This window comes from Eleutherodactylus coqui, chromosome 9, assembly GCF_035609145.1.
Source record: "Eleutherodactylus coqui strain aEleCoq1 chromosome 9, aEleCoq1.hap1, whole genome shotgun sequence".
NCBI classification, from domain to species: Eukaryota; Metazoa; Chordata; class Amphibia; order Anura; family Eleutherodactylidae; genus Eleutherodactylus; species Eleutherodactylus coqui.
In genome coordinates this window covers 112420856-112436765 of record NC_089845.1, presented here as the reverse complement: position 1 = coordinate 112436765, position 15910 = coordinate 112420856, and the positions used below count along the sequence as shown (strand labels likewise).

Sequence of the window (15910 nt, the reverse complement as noted above, 5' to 3'; positions counted from 1 at the left end):
TTGTCCCCTTCTCGGCTTCTGCACTGTCAGTGTCCTCGCTGGCTTCACATATTGCAAGCATTATGCGGGGGCGGCGAGAAGAGAGACAGCGGGTGATCAACTGTGGCAGACTAGGGACGTGACATGGTAGAGCGTAAGGGGCCAGTAAAAGTGGGGGGGGGAATAAAAGGCATTGATGCTGGCAGGAAAGAAGCTCTGCGGGCACTGTGGAGCTACGAGCCCACAGCGTCAGGGGTTTGACAGCAGGGGCGGGGAATGACAGGGTCGACACCGGCAGGGAAGAAGGTCTCCGGATACTGTGGAGCAACGAGCCCATAGCAGTGCCACCTCCAGGGGTTTTGCCACCCTAGGAGCTTGACAACAGGGGAATGTAGTGGAGGGGAGGAATGAAGACTCACTGTCAAAACTGGAAAAGCTAATTATTCAGCCCAGCCAATCAAGTTTTGGGCATCGGTTTTGGGCATGCATCTTGTCTCCACCCATTCTTCCGGTGGAGACAAGATACAACAGAACTGGCCTGCTGTCAGTGTGGATAGCGCTGGAAGAAAATATTACTGTCTGTATTGTGGCGACCCGGTTTGGTGCTGCACACATAACTCCTTCAACTAAAAAATCTAAAAGTGTTTATTTTGGATACCATCCATTTAACATTTCAGTAGGATCTGCTTACCTATACACTTTACCATAACCCAGTAGTGATGTCACTAAAATAGCCTGGTACAAAAAAGCAATATAGTGAAGACACGCTGCTGCCTGATACATTCTCCATTGAACATTTATCTACAAACCATCAGAATTACAAACCTAACAAACACTTTGAGCACTTCAAGTTTTGTTGGAAACTAAAACTGGACCGCACAGAAAAGAGGTTTACAAGGACCCTACGCTTGAAGATTATTAATATTTATTTTAAAGTGCAATTAATTATAAGGGGCTATGCATATGAAGATTCCACTGGGATCAAGGAGTATAGTTTAAGTTCTATTTTATTCTATTATTCAGGGGTATAATATTGTTGAATATACTACTTTGCTGCAGGGGTGTTCAATTTTGACTATGGTTGTGACCTGCAGTTTTTATTTGCTGAAAAAGCGCTGATTATGCATATTACTGTGTTGTAGTAGTAGTAGTAGTAAATGTCAAATGCTGCACCTGTAAATCATGTGGACCTTCAAGTATGGAGCTTCACCTATCAAACTGGAACATTTTATGCTCATGATCAAAACAAACATAAATTACTTTGATATAAAAAGCATTAAATTACTTCTAAAGGTCAGTAGGTGTCTGCTGAGCGGCATAAGAACTTATAAATCAAGTCAGCTGAGATCATATTAATATAAACCTCCATACGCAGCTTTACTGTGCAGTTTATATAATGTTCAATTTAAAAAAGAAGTCCACCTTTACCGATTTCATGACATGCCACAGCCTGGCCTTCTACTAAAGCCTCCGAAACAATATTATAAGTTACAATTATACCAAGATCTGTTCATACTGAAATTACTCAAAAGTTCACTTACCGTATAATTACAAACATGACCAAAGCATTGCCCACCAAGCCAACGACAAAAACCATGGAGTAGACTGCTGTAATAATGACAGAAATTGTTGGAGAAATAGTAGTATGGTTGGTCTCATATGTTGGTAGCACTGTGTAATCACTGACATTTTCATAGTCACCCCAGCCGGCCAGCAAACTGGAGTTGGGATAGCAGATGGAGGTGCAGACAGGTATGCAACCTGGAGAGCATGTAGTACCCACTGGAGTTCTCTTTGGGTCAACATCCTCCTCTCGAAAAATCTGTACTGGAGAATCCATTGGTGCTAAGCAGCTGAAGTTCAGGCAGACACTGTACATAATATAGACAATAGTGAGTAATGATCATTTTATTTATAAGTAAAAATATATAACAATTTTATATTAATTCATTTGCTGAGCATTTCCTATTAGCATTTCATTAACAAAAAACACTAACCAAGAGTCAATATACAGTTTCAGTCAAAACTATTCAACACCCATGGCAAATTAGTTTTTTTGCCATTTAAGAACACTTTAAATAGTTCAACACAACTAATCTGACAGGTGATTTCTCAAAATTCCACACAAAATGCCACTTTGAACGACTAATGCAATTTCAGAATTATTCAGCTCCTTCATGATAAGCATCTTTAGTACTTAGTAGAGCATCCTTTTGGTGTTATGAGCTACTGCAAATGTGACACAGTCAGACATCGGCTTCTGACAGCGTTTTATCCTGAGAAATCATTGGCAATGGCCTCCAGTTCACTAAGTTTGCAAAAGGGGGCACTGAATAATTTTGACTGCAACTGCAACATGCAATATAAGAAAGCTTAACATGTGCAAAAACATTTGACATAGTACAAAATGCATAAATTCCTATATGGCGACATATGGAGTAGCTGTTTCTCCACTGTAGATTCTGTGTGCTGCTGTAAGGCTTCAAGCACACAGCTCTTCACTTCTATATAGGGTCTAACAATCATTCTATCATAGACATCTTTTTCCCCTGAGTCTTATTTCTCAAATTTTCATTTAAGAAACTAGCCACAGATGGGAAGTTTAATTGAAAACAAAAAGAAATAAAATCCCTGCGCTTCTGGTGGATAGAAGATGAGCAATAAAATGTAGTCCACTTACTTCATAGAGGAATCCTCTGGGTAAATGGGACTCCTCTAAAATCCAAGGTAGCTCATAATAAATCTAGGTTAGTGTCATAAAGGTCCAATTCTTCTTTCTTCCAATAAGACAGGAACAAACAAAACTAATTAGACAATAATACACGGTCACAGTAAGAGTGTGTATATAGAGAGAACAACGCCTTTTGGGGGTCCACAAATGCATCCTTTATCAAGCTTAATATAAGGGGTACAACATATAGGCTTAATTTGTAGTTGGAAGTGGAAATAAAGGGGAGTGGAATGGGAGTGGGAAAGGGGATTTTCCCACCAAATGTGCATTGTAAATGCACGCCCATTTTATTAGACACACTCCTCAGAAGCTGGGTATCCCATGGGAATCACAGAATTAGACCATGTTTTCCTACTGGAATGTGGAAAATTGCGTGTCTTTTAAAATGGACATACATCTAGAAAACACATTTGGTGGGAAAATCTCTTTTCTCCTTCCCATTTCCATCCCCTTCACTTCCACTTCCAACTATATATTAAGCCTATAAGTTGTACTTCTTATACTAAGCTTGATAAAAAAGCCATTTGTTGCAACACGTTGCTCTTCATATATACACACTCTTAAAGCCCATTTACACGCAACGATTACCACTCAAAATTAGCTCAAAAGCCATCATTTGAGAGATAGTCATTGTGTGTAAATGCTCCTATCTTTCACTCTTTGGCTGAACAATGATTTTTAGGTGAGCATAAAATCCATCCATCAGCCTGAGTTAAGATAACACAGACTGCATGCTGTTTTTGCTGTCCATGGTGCTGTATTCTCCATGGCAGCTGCTTATTACATTGTATTCAGCAGAAAGCCTGCAGCAGCCCATGGCAGAACAAAGGAGCTGAATGCAGAGAACAGACCACCTGCTGTTTTCTGCATGCAGTTCCCAGAGGCTCATTTGCATGTAAATGAAGGTGATATGCTGCTAAGGGACATTAGTGTCCATTAGCAGTTTATGCAAAACAATAGCTCAAAATGATTATCTTAGCGTGTAAATGGGCCTTTATTGTGACTGTGTATTATTGGCTAATTTGTTTTGTTTGTTATTTGTTCCTGTCTGATTGGAAGACAGAAGAATTGGACTTTTAGGACACTAATCTGGATTTATTTTGAGCTACCTTGGATTTTAGAGGAGTCCCATATACACAGGGGACTTCTCTATGAAGTGAGTGGACCACATTTTATTTCTCATCTTCCATCCACCTGGAGTGCCAGGAATTTATTTTTGTTTTCTGTTTTGTATGACTGCGGTATTTATTTTTTAATGGGGTTTCTCCCTCCAATGGTTTAATTGCATTCTTAAGATGTTCTCAGGGATTTGGTGTTTTTGGATACATAACTACACTCAAGGCCAACTCAGACCCAAAGGGTGCTCCACACTAGATGAGTCCCTTTCATTCACCACCTGATACCTAGCCATTGTTTGGAGAGCTATTCATATACTTATCTCAGTAGGTTTAATTGGATCAGCATGGCAATATTTTTGGAATTTACTACGGTAAAGATGCATGAGTAAAACATATCAGTAATGATGGGAATGGATTTACATGTGAAGTTGGTATGTTTGAAATATTTTAAAGTCTCATTTGATCTTCTTCCAGTGTATGGCCTAAAATTATGTAAGACATTCTTGACAAGTAATGCTATACTTATACTATACTATGTGGGTCCCCGAATGACTAGAGTTTTGGTCATGCATGTGCCCCACTGCTCCATTCATTTCCATGGGACTGCTGGAGATAGCTAATTGCTTGAATGTGGATAGGGGGTAACTTTATTTTATGGTACAATGCCTTTAAAATGTTGACTGTATTACCTTAGCCTAGTTGCATATCCTTATATTGATCAACAATCTGAAGCATTGGGAATAATGCCATCTTGCTATTGTGTCTATCCCAAGGGTTAATGATAAAAAAAAAAGATTATAAAGAACTGGGCCAAATGGAAATCATTGCTATATATCACTATTAGAGATGAGCGAACGTACTCGTCCGAGCTTGATATTCGTGCGAATATTAGGGTGTTCGGGATGCTCGTTACTCTTAACGAGCACCACGCGGTGTTCGGGTTACTTTCACTTTCCTCTGTGAGACGTTAGCGCGCTTTTCTGGCCAATTGAAAGACAGGGAAGGCATTACAACTTCCCCCTGCAACGTTTAAGCCCTATACCACCCCCCTGCTGTGAGTGGCTGGGGAGATAAGGTGTCACCCGAATATTGAAATCTGCCCTTCCCGCGGCTCTCTACGGATGTATTCTGACATTAGTTCAGGGAAAGTGGTATCGTGTTGGAGCTGCTATAGGGAGAGTGTTAGGTGTATTGTAGGCTTCAAGAACCCCAACGGTCCTTCTAAAGGCCATAAATCGTCTCTATATGCGCTCAGTGGGGCCGGCGGCAGCAGCGCCGACCCCATTGAGAACATATAGAAGACAAATCCTTCTTTTCTGCCACAGCTGTAACAGCTGTAGCAGAGAAGAACGATGTTTGCCCATTGAATTCAATGGAACCAGCAATACAGCAGGTTCCACTGAATGCAATGGGCTGCCGGCGATCGCAGGATGAATGGTCGGGAAGGGGTTAAATATATAACCCCTTCCCTGCAATTCATCCAGAAATGTGATACACTAAAAATATATACCGGCGTATAAGGCGACGGGGCGTATAAGACGACCCCCCAACTGTCACCTTATACGCCGGCAATACAGTGGAGCAAAGAATAAAAAGCATTACTCACTTCTTCAGATGATCTGCGCCGCTCCTGTAGACTGTCACTCCTTCCTGGTGTTCTGCGGTGCTCCTGCAGGCTGTCGCTCCCTCCTGGTTCCCGGCAGAGCATTGCTTTCTCTACGAAAGGCTTTAAATCCCCGCCTCCAGAAACACACGTGCCTTCAGCCAATCACAGCCAATGACAGTGATGTCATTGAATTGCTGTGATTGGCTGTGTTTCTGGAGGCGGGGATTTCAAGCCTTTCATAGAGAAAGCTTTAGTCCGTGGACCAGGAAGGAGTGACAGTCTGCAGGAGCGGCGCAGATCGTCTGAAGAAGTAAGTAATGCTTTTTATTCTTTGCTCCACTGTATTGCCGGCGTATAAGGTGACAGTTGGGGGGTCGTCTTATACGCCCCGTCGCCTTATACGCCGGTATATATTTTTAGTGTATCACATTTCTGGATGAATTGCAGGGAAGGGGTTATATATTTAACCCCTTCTCGACCATTCATCCTGCGATCGCCGGCAGCCCATTGCATTCAGTGGAACCTGCTGTATTGCTGGTTCCATTGAATTCAATGGGCTAACATCGTTCTTCTCTGCTACAGCTGTTACAGCTGTGCCAGAGGAGAACGATCTTTACGCTGACAGTGCGGGGGGGGGGGCCCACTCTTGCCGCTATTGTGGCTTAATAGTGGGACCTGTGAACTTGAGATGCAGCCCAACATGTAGCCCCTCGCCTGCCCTATCCGTTGCTGTGTCGTTCCCATCACTTTCTTGAATTGCCCAGATTTTCACACATGAAAACCTTAGCGAGCATCGGCGAAATACAAAAATGCTCCGGTCGCCCATTGACTTCAATGGGGTTCGTTACTCGAAACGAACCCTCGAGCATTGCGAAAATTTCGTGCCGAGTAACGAGCACCCGAGCATTTTGGTGTTCGCTCATCTCTAATCACTATCTATCCTATTACAAAAAAAGTTTGACTCCTATAGCTATATACATGCATTCCTTCATTGACCTTGCATTCTGAACTTCTATACAAGGATAATAAAAGGAGCAGTGTCAAAGGTGTTCCAGGTAGAGCATATCAATAACCAGATTTAAATTTACAGCCTCATAAAACTTGATGGAAATAAAGGTCCTGCTTCTCTTTTTTTGGTGCCTGAGGCAAAAATTACTTATTCTCTATCAAAACTGGATAGAGTGGGATGGTCTTGTATTTGACTAAGCTTGGTCATGGATTTCACCCTTCAACAAACATCCATAGTAGTGTTAAGCAAACTCAAACAATCAGAAGAAGGAAAAGAAGAATGCAAGTGAAAAAGAAAAAAAGAAGAAGAAAAAAGAAAAATGAAAAGGAAGCAGCAAAAAGAAGAGGGAAAAAGACAAAGAAGGAAAATGAATATTTTTTTCTTCTTTTTCCTTCCTGTGCCTTATTTTTCCTTTTACAGGACTTACCAGGCCCCTAAGGAACCCATTTAATGAGTCAATCATCACACCATCTTATTAAAAACAATTCCAAAATCTTACTGCTGTTACAGTAAAGAATCCCTGTGTATGATGATGGTGTAACCTTTTTCCTATAGGTGTAGAGGATGCCACCTTGTAATGAATACAGGTATAGATTTCCAAATGGAGTAATCTTTAATTTGATAATCTGTTTTGATAATTCAATTGATTAAAGGGATTTTCTTGCTCTAAAAAATGAATGACCTATCTCAGTCCCTGGCAGATCAGCTGTTCGCCAAGCTCACTCTCACCCCTTATGGTGCAGGAAGCAAATAGCAGCATACATCGTGCAGTGGTCCAGCATACTAATGCAGGCACAGCTTCCCTTTAAATACTTTATTCCTTTAATTATATAATTCTTGTACACAGATGCCCCAAATTGTGCACAATATTTCATGTAACTGCCACATCTGGTTTGACTAGAGAGAATAACCGGATATGATGGGTTCTAGGAACAAACACGGAGTATAATCAGAGGGCAAGTGATCCAGGTTTATCTGGACTAACAAGGATTATGTTTGTGCAATATATTGAGGAACTGACAAGTTTGGGAGCTAGCTTTCCAGAACTGCCTGAACGAAGTGCCAGCCCTGAAAAGCTTGACTCCACTACAGGAGAGAAAACAAAAAGTAGTCCAAGATGCACTGGCTATACCTGACACTAAGTAGTCAACCCAATAAATTAAGGGAGATTAAGTACTGAAACTAACTGTAGTAAAGCCTCTGAGTAGAGGATCTCAGAACACTACAATGCTGAATACCATGGCATAGCGATGGTCAGTACACCCCTTGTCCAGGGGTCAAGTTTAAAAACCTTAACATAGAAGCTGATAGACTGACCGGGCTGAAAGACAACCCAGCCTGCCTATCAGCACTAAACCAGAGAGAGATGTTATTTCCTTGGTGTCCGAGATAGAATGACACTGTGCATGTGCCACCCAATGCATCAGATGGTCCATAGTTATTGGCCGACATCACCCCGGAGCATTCACGCAACCTGGAAGTTATGGCACAATTGGTGCCGTGACAATAACACAATGGTGCTCAGTGGCATTTTGGCATTTTAATTGCAATTATGTTTACTATTTAACTTTGCTTTGTAAGTATAGAATTTGATCAGTACACTTCAGGATATAGATTTGTAAAGAAAAATAAGAAATGTGGGTTTAAGAAATACTGCCTGGTTGTCTATTTATAAACTATTGATAGCCTATCCTTTGGCTAGGCCTTCAATAGTAGATCAGCAGGGGTCTGCTACCTGGAACCCCTGCCAATCAGCTGTATGCCAGGCCATTGTGTTTGTGCACTGAGCTGATTTCTGCAGGAAGCACACAGCTACTTTCCCACTGCAGTGGCCAGACGAGGCATTACAGGCAAAGTCCCCATTGAAGTGAATGCTTGTAATACCGAGCCTGGCCATTGCAGTGAGAACGAAGCTGTCTGCTTCCTGAAGAAATCAGCTCAGTGCCTGAACACACCAGCTCGGAGAACAGCTGATCAGCAAGCGTACTGGGCTGGAGACCCTCACCTATCTATTCTTGATAAGGATAGGTCATCAATGATTTACAACTGGGCAACCCTTTTAAGTCTATTAGAAAAAATAGCAATACTGCCCAGTTCCCCAGTGTACAGAATATACAGATAAACATTATCTATCTATCTAGAAACTGGCCACGGGCTGAACATCTACATGTAGCTTGCAGTAATTTTTTATTTCACTTCTGATTGACCTTATTTCTGCAATAGATCGAGACTATATTCTGGATGGTATGAGCACATTTATCACATTTTTCCATGAGAGGTTATTTGCAGTGATAGAAAGTACAAAAGATAGTAGTAAATTTTGGCTAGCAAAGTTTTATGATAGTAGATTTTGTAAGTTTAATGGGTTAGCTTCTGTGAAGCAGTAAATAAAATGGTGTCATGATGTAGTGCATTGCTAGGTCTGCAATCATATTTTCCGGCTATCTGATGCATTGCTGCAGTGGGAAGTAATGAGATAAGGGCTTCTGGATATAACAACCTTTCGAAGAGCTGCGACAGAAAGCAGGTCAACAGCTCTCACAGATAGTGAGGGAGCTCATATACTGTAATGTATTCATTTGTTTTACTGATATAGCGTCAAAGCCTTCCATACTGGCATGATTATGACTTTGTAGGGCATAGTAGCACCAATCTGGTGATGCAAAGCAATTACTTTTAGTTATGACATCTGGAAAAGACCATAAAGTGTAAGTACAGAACAACAGTAGCCAACTGAAAGGCTGCAAAAGATCATTTATAGATGTCTAAAAAAGCTAACGGTATGGAAAAATGTCCTTAGGCCCTAATGCATAAACGAGCTAATGTCCTCTCTCATGTTTCTATAACTAATGTATCTCGTAAAAATATATTCCCCTCCTTTCTGATGTACCATGTTACTGGATTGTGAAGGAGTTCTCATAGGGAACCTGCCAAAATAATAATATCACTTCCATTTATACAGCACATGCATATTACACAGCAGTTGATATTGGGTTCTGTCCACATTGTGGCTTGCAGTCTATATTTATGGTTTTGGAGTGGGGAAGGAAATCCACACATATAGGCTTCAAGCAGATGTTGCCCTTCATTGGATTTGAACCCAGTAGCCTAGCAGTGCTAACCACTGAGCCACCTTGCTGCCCACACAGCATTGGTTGCTCCAGTTAAGTCTACAGTCCACTAGTACCCCGAGGTCTTTTTCCATATCACTTTTCCCTAGCAGTACCCCATTTAGTGTGTATTGGTGACAACCATTTCTCCTGCCCATGTGCATAACCTTACATTTATCCACATTGAACTTCATTTGCCATTTTTCTGCCCAGGCCCCCAGCTTATCTAGGTCCATTTGTAGCCATACATTGTCCTTTGTTGCATTTATTATATTGTATAATTTGGTGTCATCTGCAAATATTGATATTTTACTGTGCAGCCCCTCTATCAGGTCGTTGATAAATATATTGAACAGAATGGAGCCCAATACTGAACCCTGTGGCACCCCACTAGCAACGGTGGCCCAATCAGAGTACAAACCATTTATTACCACCCTCTGCTTTCTATCTCTGAGCCAATTCTTTACCCATTTACACACGTTTTCACCCAGTCCGAGCTGTCTCACTTTATATATCAGCCGGTGTCAAATGCTTTAGAGAAGTCCAGATATACGAGATCAATAGACTCTCCCAGGTACAGCCAAGAACTTACTTCATCGTAGAAGCCGATCAGATTGGTCTGACATGATCGACCCTTCATGAACCCATGCTGAGGAGTTATTCCGTTGTTCTCCTTGAAGTATTCTTTGATGGCGTCTCTCAGAAACCCCTCGAATATTTTTCCAGTTACTAAAGTGAGACTTACCGGCCTGCAGTTACCAGGCTCACTTTTGGACCCCTTTTTGTAAATTGGAACCAAGTTGGCAATGTGCCAATCCAATGGTACAACCCGGTCTTGATAGTATCCACAAATATTAGGTATAGCAGCCTAGCTATCACATCACTTAGTTCCCTTAGTACCCTTGGGTGTATTCCATCTGGGACTGGCAATTTATCGATTTTAATCTTCTTTAACTGGTTCTGTACTTCTGTACTTTTCGTTCGTGAATACGCTTGAAAAGAAACTATTTAATTGGTTTGCCTTCCCTTCATCATCTTCAATTATTTCTCCTGCCCCCAAGTGCCCCTCAACCTGTACCCCTGTTATTCGGTCAGGTTTGTTAGTTAGTACTAAGTCCAGTGTGGCCCTCGCTCTAGTTGGCTCCTGCACAACTTGGATAAGGTAGTTATCTTTAATTGTTCTCAAGAATTTTTCACCCATACGAGAATTTCAGGTTTAGTTTTCCCATGTTATATCCGGATAATTAAAGTCCCCCATGATAATTACTTCATTGCGGATTGACACCTCTTCTATCTGCCTTAATAGTAAGGTTTCAGTTTCTTCTGTTGCTTTTGGTGGCCTATAGAAAACCCCCTATCAGGATTTTGTTATTTTTTTCTCCCTGCATTTCTACCCATAGAGATTCCATATTTTCACCTCCTGCCCTTATATCCTCAAGTAGCCTCAGCATTAAGTACGATTTAATGTAAGACATACCCCTCCCCCTTTCTGGTTTCCACGGTCTCTTCTGAAGACGTTGTAACCCTGTAAGCTCACCGCCCAATCGCACTTATAATCAAGCCATGTTTCCATTATTCAACTATATCATAGTTTTCATCATACATTCTCGCTTCAAGCTCACCTACTTTACCGATCAGACTTCTTGCATTCGTGGTCATACAATTTATACCGTTTTTTTTGTTCTTTAAATTCATTTTGTTACTAATGGTACTATTGGCTTCAACAGGAGAAATATGCATGACAGCTATCAAGCGACATACTGTCATCCCCCGTCTCCTGTTCTAACCGCAAAGCATCGGCCTTTATGCTTAGCAGCGAACTTCTCAGCAGGCAAAGCAGCGGAATGGTAACGCTAATGATGGCCGCATCGCCGCTCTCCATTTGGGTAGACTCCTCAAAGTTTCTGAGGACCTGTCAGATGTCTGCCATCCATGCCCTCTTCTCTGTAAAGAACTGTGGAGGCGGATTACCACTCTGCCGCTCATGTTGCAACTGGTATTCCACTATTGCTCAGCGCTGTTTGTACAGCCTGGCCAACATGTGCAGCGTAGAATTCCAGCACGTGGGTATGTCGCACAGCAGTCGGTGCTCTGGCAGCTGAAACCGATGTTGCAGTGTCCTGAGGGTGGCAGTATCCATGGCCACGCCACTGCCTCTTCCAACCTATCCTGCTGCTGCACTTGCCTCCCCCTCTGAAGCCCTGTCTTCAGTAGGCTTAGCAAGCCAGGTGGGGTCAGTCACCTCATCGTCCAGCTGCTCTTCCTTCGAATCCTCTGTGTGCTCCTCCCTCAGACTTACTGCCCTTAATACCACCTCACTGACAGACAACTGTGTCTCATCATCCTTATCCACAAAAAGCTCTTGAGACAGTTGCCTGAAGTCCCCAGCCTCATCATCCGGACTTCGGGAACTTTCCAAATGTTGGGCATCGGTCACAACAAACCGCTCAGGTGAGAGAGGAACAGTTTTTTCCCACTTAGGGCAGGGACCCGAAAACAGTTCCTGGGAGACTGCCTGCCCAGAATCTTTCACTTTCATGGAGTTAGGAGGCTGGGAAGAAGAAGAAGCAGCCAGAGGATTCAAAGGTGCAGTCCCTAGGCGTAGTGAACTGTGTAGAAGACTGGGGGTTCGACACATTGCTGGACGCGTTATCTGCCATCCACGACAGGACCTGCTTGCACTGCTCTGCTTGTAATAAAGGTCTACCACGCGGACCAGCAAATTGTGATATGAAGCTGGGGAGCCTAGAGACTTGGCTCTCTCCTATTCCCTCAGCAGCTGGCTGTGATTTACCCCGCCCAGGACCTCAGCCTGTGCCCACACCCTCACTTGGTTGTCCGCGTCCTTGACCCCTACCTCTACTCCTCATCATGGCGGATTAAGAATAGAGCAGGGCCCAAATAAATTACCCCACTGTACAGCGCTGAGAACTGGGGCTAATTCACCGCACACAGAGACTTGTAGATACCGGAGGCTCTATGCTGTGACTTGAAAAAATTAAACCGCTGTCTTGCGCTGATACCTAGGGGTCACAGAGACTTGTAGATAAGAGAGGCTGTATGGAGTCACAGAAAACAATTATCCCAGTGGATAGTGCTGATAACTGCGACTATCTCAACCTCCCAAGGAAAGGTATTGTGAGACACTCTGCACCGTGGCAGAAAACTATAAAGCCAGCGGTTAGTGCTGATAACTGCGGCTACCTCAACTCCCCAAAGGAAAGGGTATTGTGAGACGCTCTGCACAGTGGCAGAAAGCTATAAAGCCAGTGGATAGTGCAAATAACTGTGGCTACTTCACCCAACACAGAGAATGGTATCTGTGAAATGCTCTGCAGGGGCCCAGGGAATATTAGCGTACTGTTTAGCGATGAAACCTCTGCCTAATGCACTGCACACATAGAATTGTATAGCTGAAATGCTCTGCAGTGGCCCAAAAAATATTAGAGTACTGTTTAGCGATCAGACCTCTGCCTAAAGCACTGCACACATAGAACAGTACAGCTTAAATCCTCTGCAGTGGCCCAGGAAATATTAGAGCACTGTTTAGCGATGAGACCTCTGCCTAATGCACTGCACACATAAAACAGTATAGCTAAAATGCTCTGCAGTGGCCCAGGAAATATTAGCATACTTTTAGCTATGAGACCTCTGCCTAATGCACTGCACACATAGAATGGTATAACTGAAATGCTCTGCAGTGGCCCAGGAAATATTAGAGTACTGTTTAGCGATGAGACCTCTGCCTAATGCACTGCACACATAGAACGGTATAGCTGAAATGCTCTGCAGTGGCCGAGGAAATATTAGAGTACTGTTTAGCGATGAGACCTCTGCCTAATGCACTGCACACATAGAACTGTATAGCTGAAATGCTCTGCAGGGGCCAAGGAAATATTATTGTACTGTTTAGCGATGACACCTCTGCCTAATGCACTGCACATATAGAACAGTATAGCTAAAATGCTCTGCAGTGGCCCAGGAAATCTTAGAGTACTATTTAGCGATGAGACCTCTGCCTAGTGCACTGCACACATAGAACGGTATATCTGAAATGCTCTGCAGTGGCCTAGGAAATATTAGCGTACTGTTTAGCGATGAGACCTCTGCCTAAAGCACTGCACACATAGAACGGTACAGCTGAAATGCTCTGCAGTGGCCCAGGAAATATTAGAGCACTGTTTAGCAATGAGACCTCTGCCTAATGCACTGCACACATAGAACAGTATAGCTAAAATGCTCTGCAGTGGCCCAGGAAATATTAGCGTACTTTTAGCTATGAGACCTCTGCCTAATGCACTGCACACGTAGAATGGTATAGCTGAAACGCTCTGCAGTGGCCCAGGAAATATTAGAGTACTGTTTAGCAATGAGACCTCTGCCTAATGCACTGCACACATAGAACGGTATAGCTGAAATGCTCTGCAGTGGCCCAGGAAATATTAGCGTACTGTTAACGATGAGACCTCTGCCTAATGCACTGCACACAGAGAATGGTATAGCTGAAATGCTCTGCGCAGGCCTAGATTCTTTAAAAAAAAGATTGTGCACTACTGCTCCCAGCCAGCCACAACAGTAATGCACACAATGTGGAGTAGCACTAAGAAGGACCATTGGGGTTCTTGAAGAGAGGATCCCTACTCTAACACTATCCCTATATCAGCAGCAGCACTGTCCCTAACCTCTGCCAGCATGCGTCTAAGGCGAGCCACGGGCGGCACCAGCTTAAGTACTCGCGGTCACCTGATCAGCCCAGCCACTCACTGCTATAGACGTGCACGAGGCTGGCACGTCACAGCAGGAAGTGGTAATGCCTTCCCCGCATGTTTGTTGGCTAAAAAATGGTGCTAAACATGCAGGGAAGGGAAATGAAATTGACTCGAGTACCGCGTAGTGTTCGTCTCGAGTACCCTAATACTCAAACGAGCATCAAGCTCGGACGAGTGTGCTCGCTCATTTTTGGTGATAAAGTCATATACCCTTGAAAAAGTGGGAACTCAAATTTTGACAAATTTTTATGTAGATCTATTAGACTTTTTTTAACCCCTTAAGGACCAGGCTGTTTTGTATCTTAAGGACCAGACATTTTTTAGGGATTTAACCCATGTGGTGGTTTTACTGCCCTATTTTTTTTCCTTTAGCTATCAAAATTATTTTTGCTAATTTTTTTTGTATCTTTTCTACTGACTTTTTTTTCCCGATTTTAGTTTTATTGTTGGTAAAAAGCTAAAAAAATGATTTTTTTAAATATTTCTAGTTATTTTTTTTAGTATTTTTACACTAAAATAAAGTATGGGAATGGGTTCCTCATTTTGTTTTGGACGTTTTGATATATAGTATGTATGGTTTTGGATTACAGGGCGCTTCTAGCGACATTTAAGTTGGTGTCGGTTTTGGGTTATTTTCTTTCTTATGTATGTATTGTTGTTTTATTCTGGAATTTTGTTTTACTGATGTATGAATTTATGTTTTTTACTGTCTATGTCCCCCATAACATCATATAAGACCTTTGGGGGCCATTCACATTTTTCTTTTATTTGACACTTTCCCACTGTAGCTGGGGCATCCTATGGATGCCCCAATTACGGGAGAAAACAACCCCTGCTGTGACATTAGTCACTGGCAGAGTTGGCCAGGGTCTAGTATGTTCCTCCAGCTCTGCTGTAGCAGGGAACCCCAGCAGTCACGTGACCCCCCCCACCCCCCTTCCCCCGACTCCCAGTGGGAAAGTTACACTTTACTTTCACTTTCTAGCACTGTGTACTTGGGGAAGCAGAAGGCAGAACTGATTAAATACCCCTCCTGCCTTCTCTTCTGGGTTATCAGCTGTCACTAACAGCTGATAACCCGTTCCTGCCTCAGACTGATTGCAGCGACAGCAGGCTTAAGGCGCCGCCGTAATTTTACATATGGCTAAGCTTTAAGCCCAGGACCAGGTGCCGTAAACTTATAGTGCCTGGTCCTAAACGGGTGAAAAGGTTAAAGAATAGAGATGAGTGAGCACCAAAATGCTCGGGTGCTCGTTACTTGAGTCGAACTTTCAGTGATGCTGGAGAGTTCGTTTCGAGTAACGAACCCAATTGAAGTCAATGGGCGACTCGAGCATTTTTGTATATGACTGGTGCTCCGCTAAGGTTTTTCATTTGTGAAAATCTTAGCAAATCACCAAAGTCATGTAAAAAACACAGAAATGGATAGGGCAGGCGAGGAGCAACATGCAGGGCTGCATTTCGGGCTCCGAGGTCTCACTATTAAGCCACAATAGTGGCAAGAGTGAGACCCCCCCCCCCACTGTCAGTATAACGATCGTTCTCCTCTGCCACAGCTGTAACAGCTGTGGCAGAGAAGAACGATGTT

The 15910-nt window shown here is 42.9% G+C and overlaps 1 protein-coding gene across 2 annotated transcripts in view; it reads right to left on the bottom strand.

The window, feature by feature from the left end:
* The window catches only part of OPRK1 (opioid receptor kappa 1), a 74884-nt gene that overhangs the window by 46409 nt on the left and 12565 nt on the right, over positions 1-15910 (bottom strand). Inside the window, exon 2 of one of the 2 annotated variants that reach the window (XM_066579010.1) lies at positions 1521-1850. In XM_066579010.1, coding sequence (XP_066435107.1) covers positions 1521-1819 — 299 coding nt within the window. In that variant the 5' untranslated portion in view covers positions 1820-1850. Of the gene's footprint in view, positions 1-1520; positions 1851-15910 lie in introns of those variants that run through there. The other variant, XM_066579011.1, reaches the window with a different exon arrangement.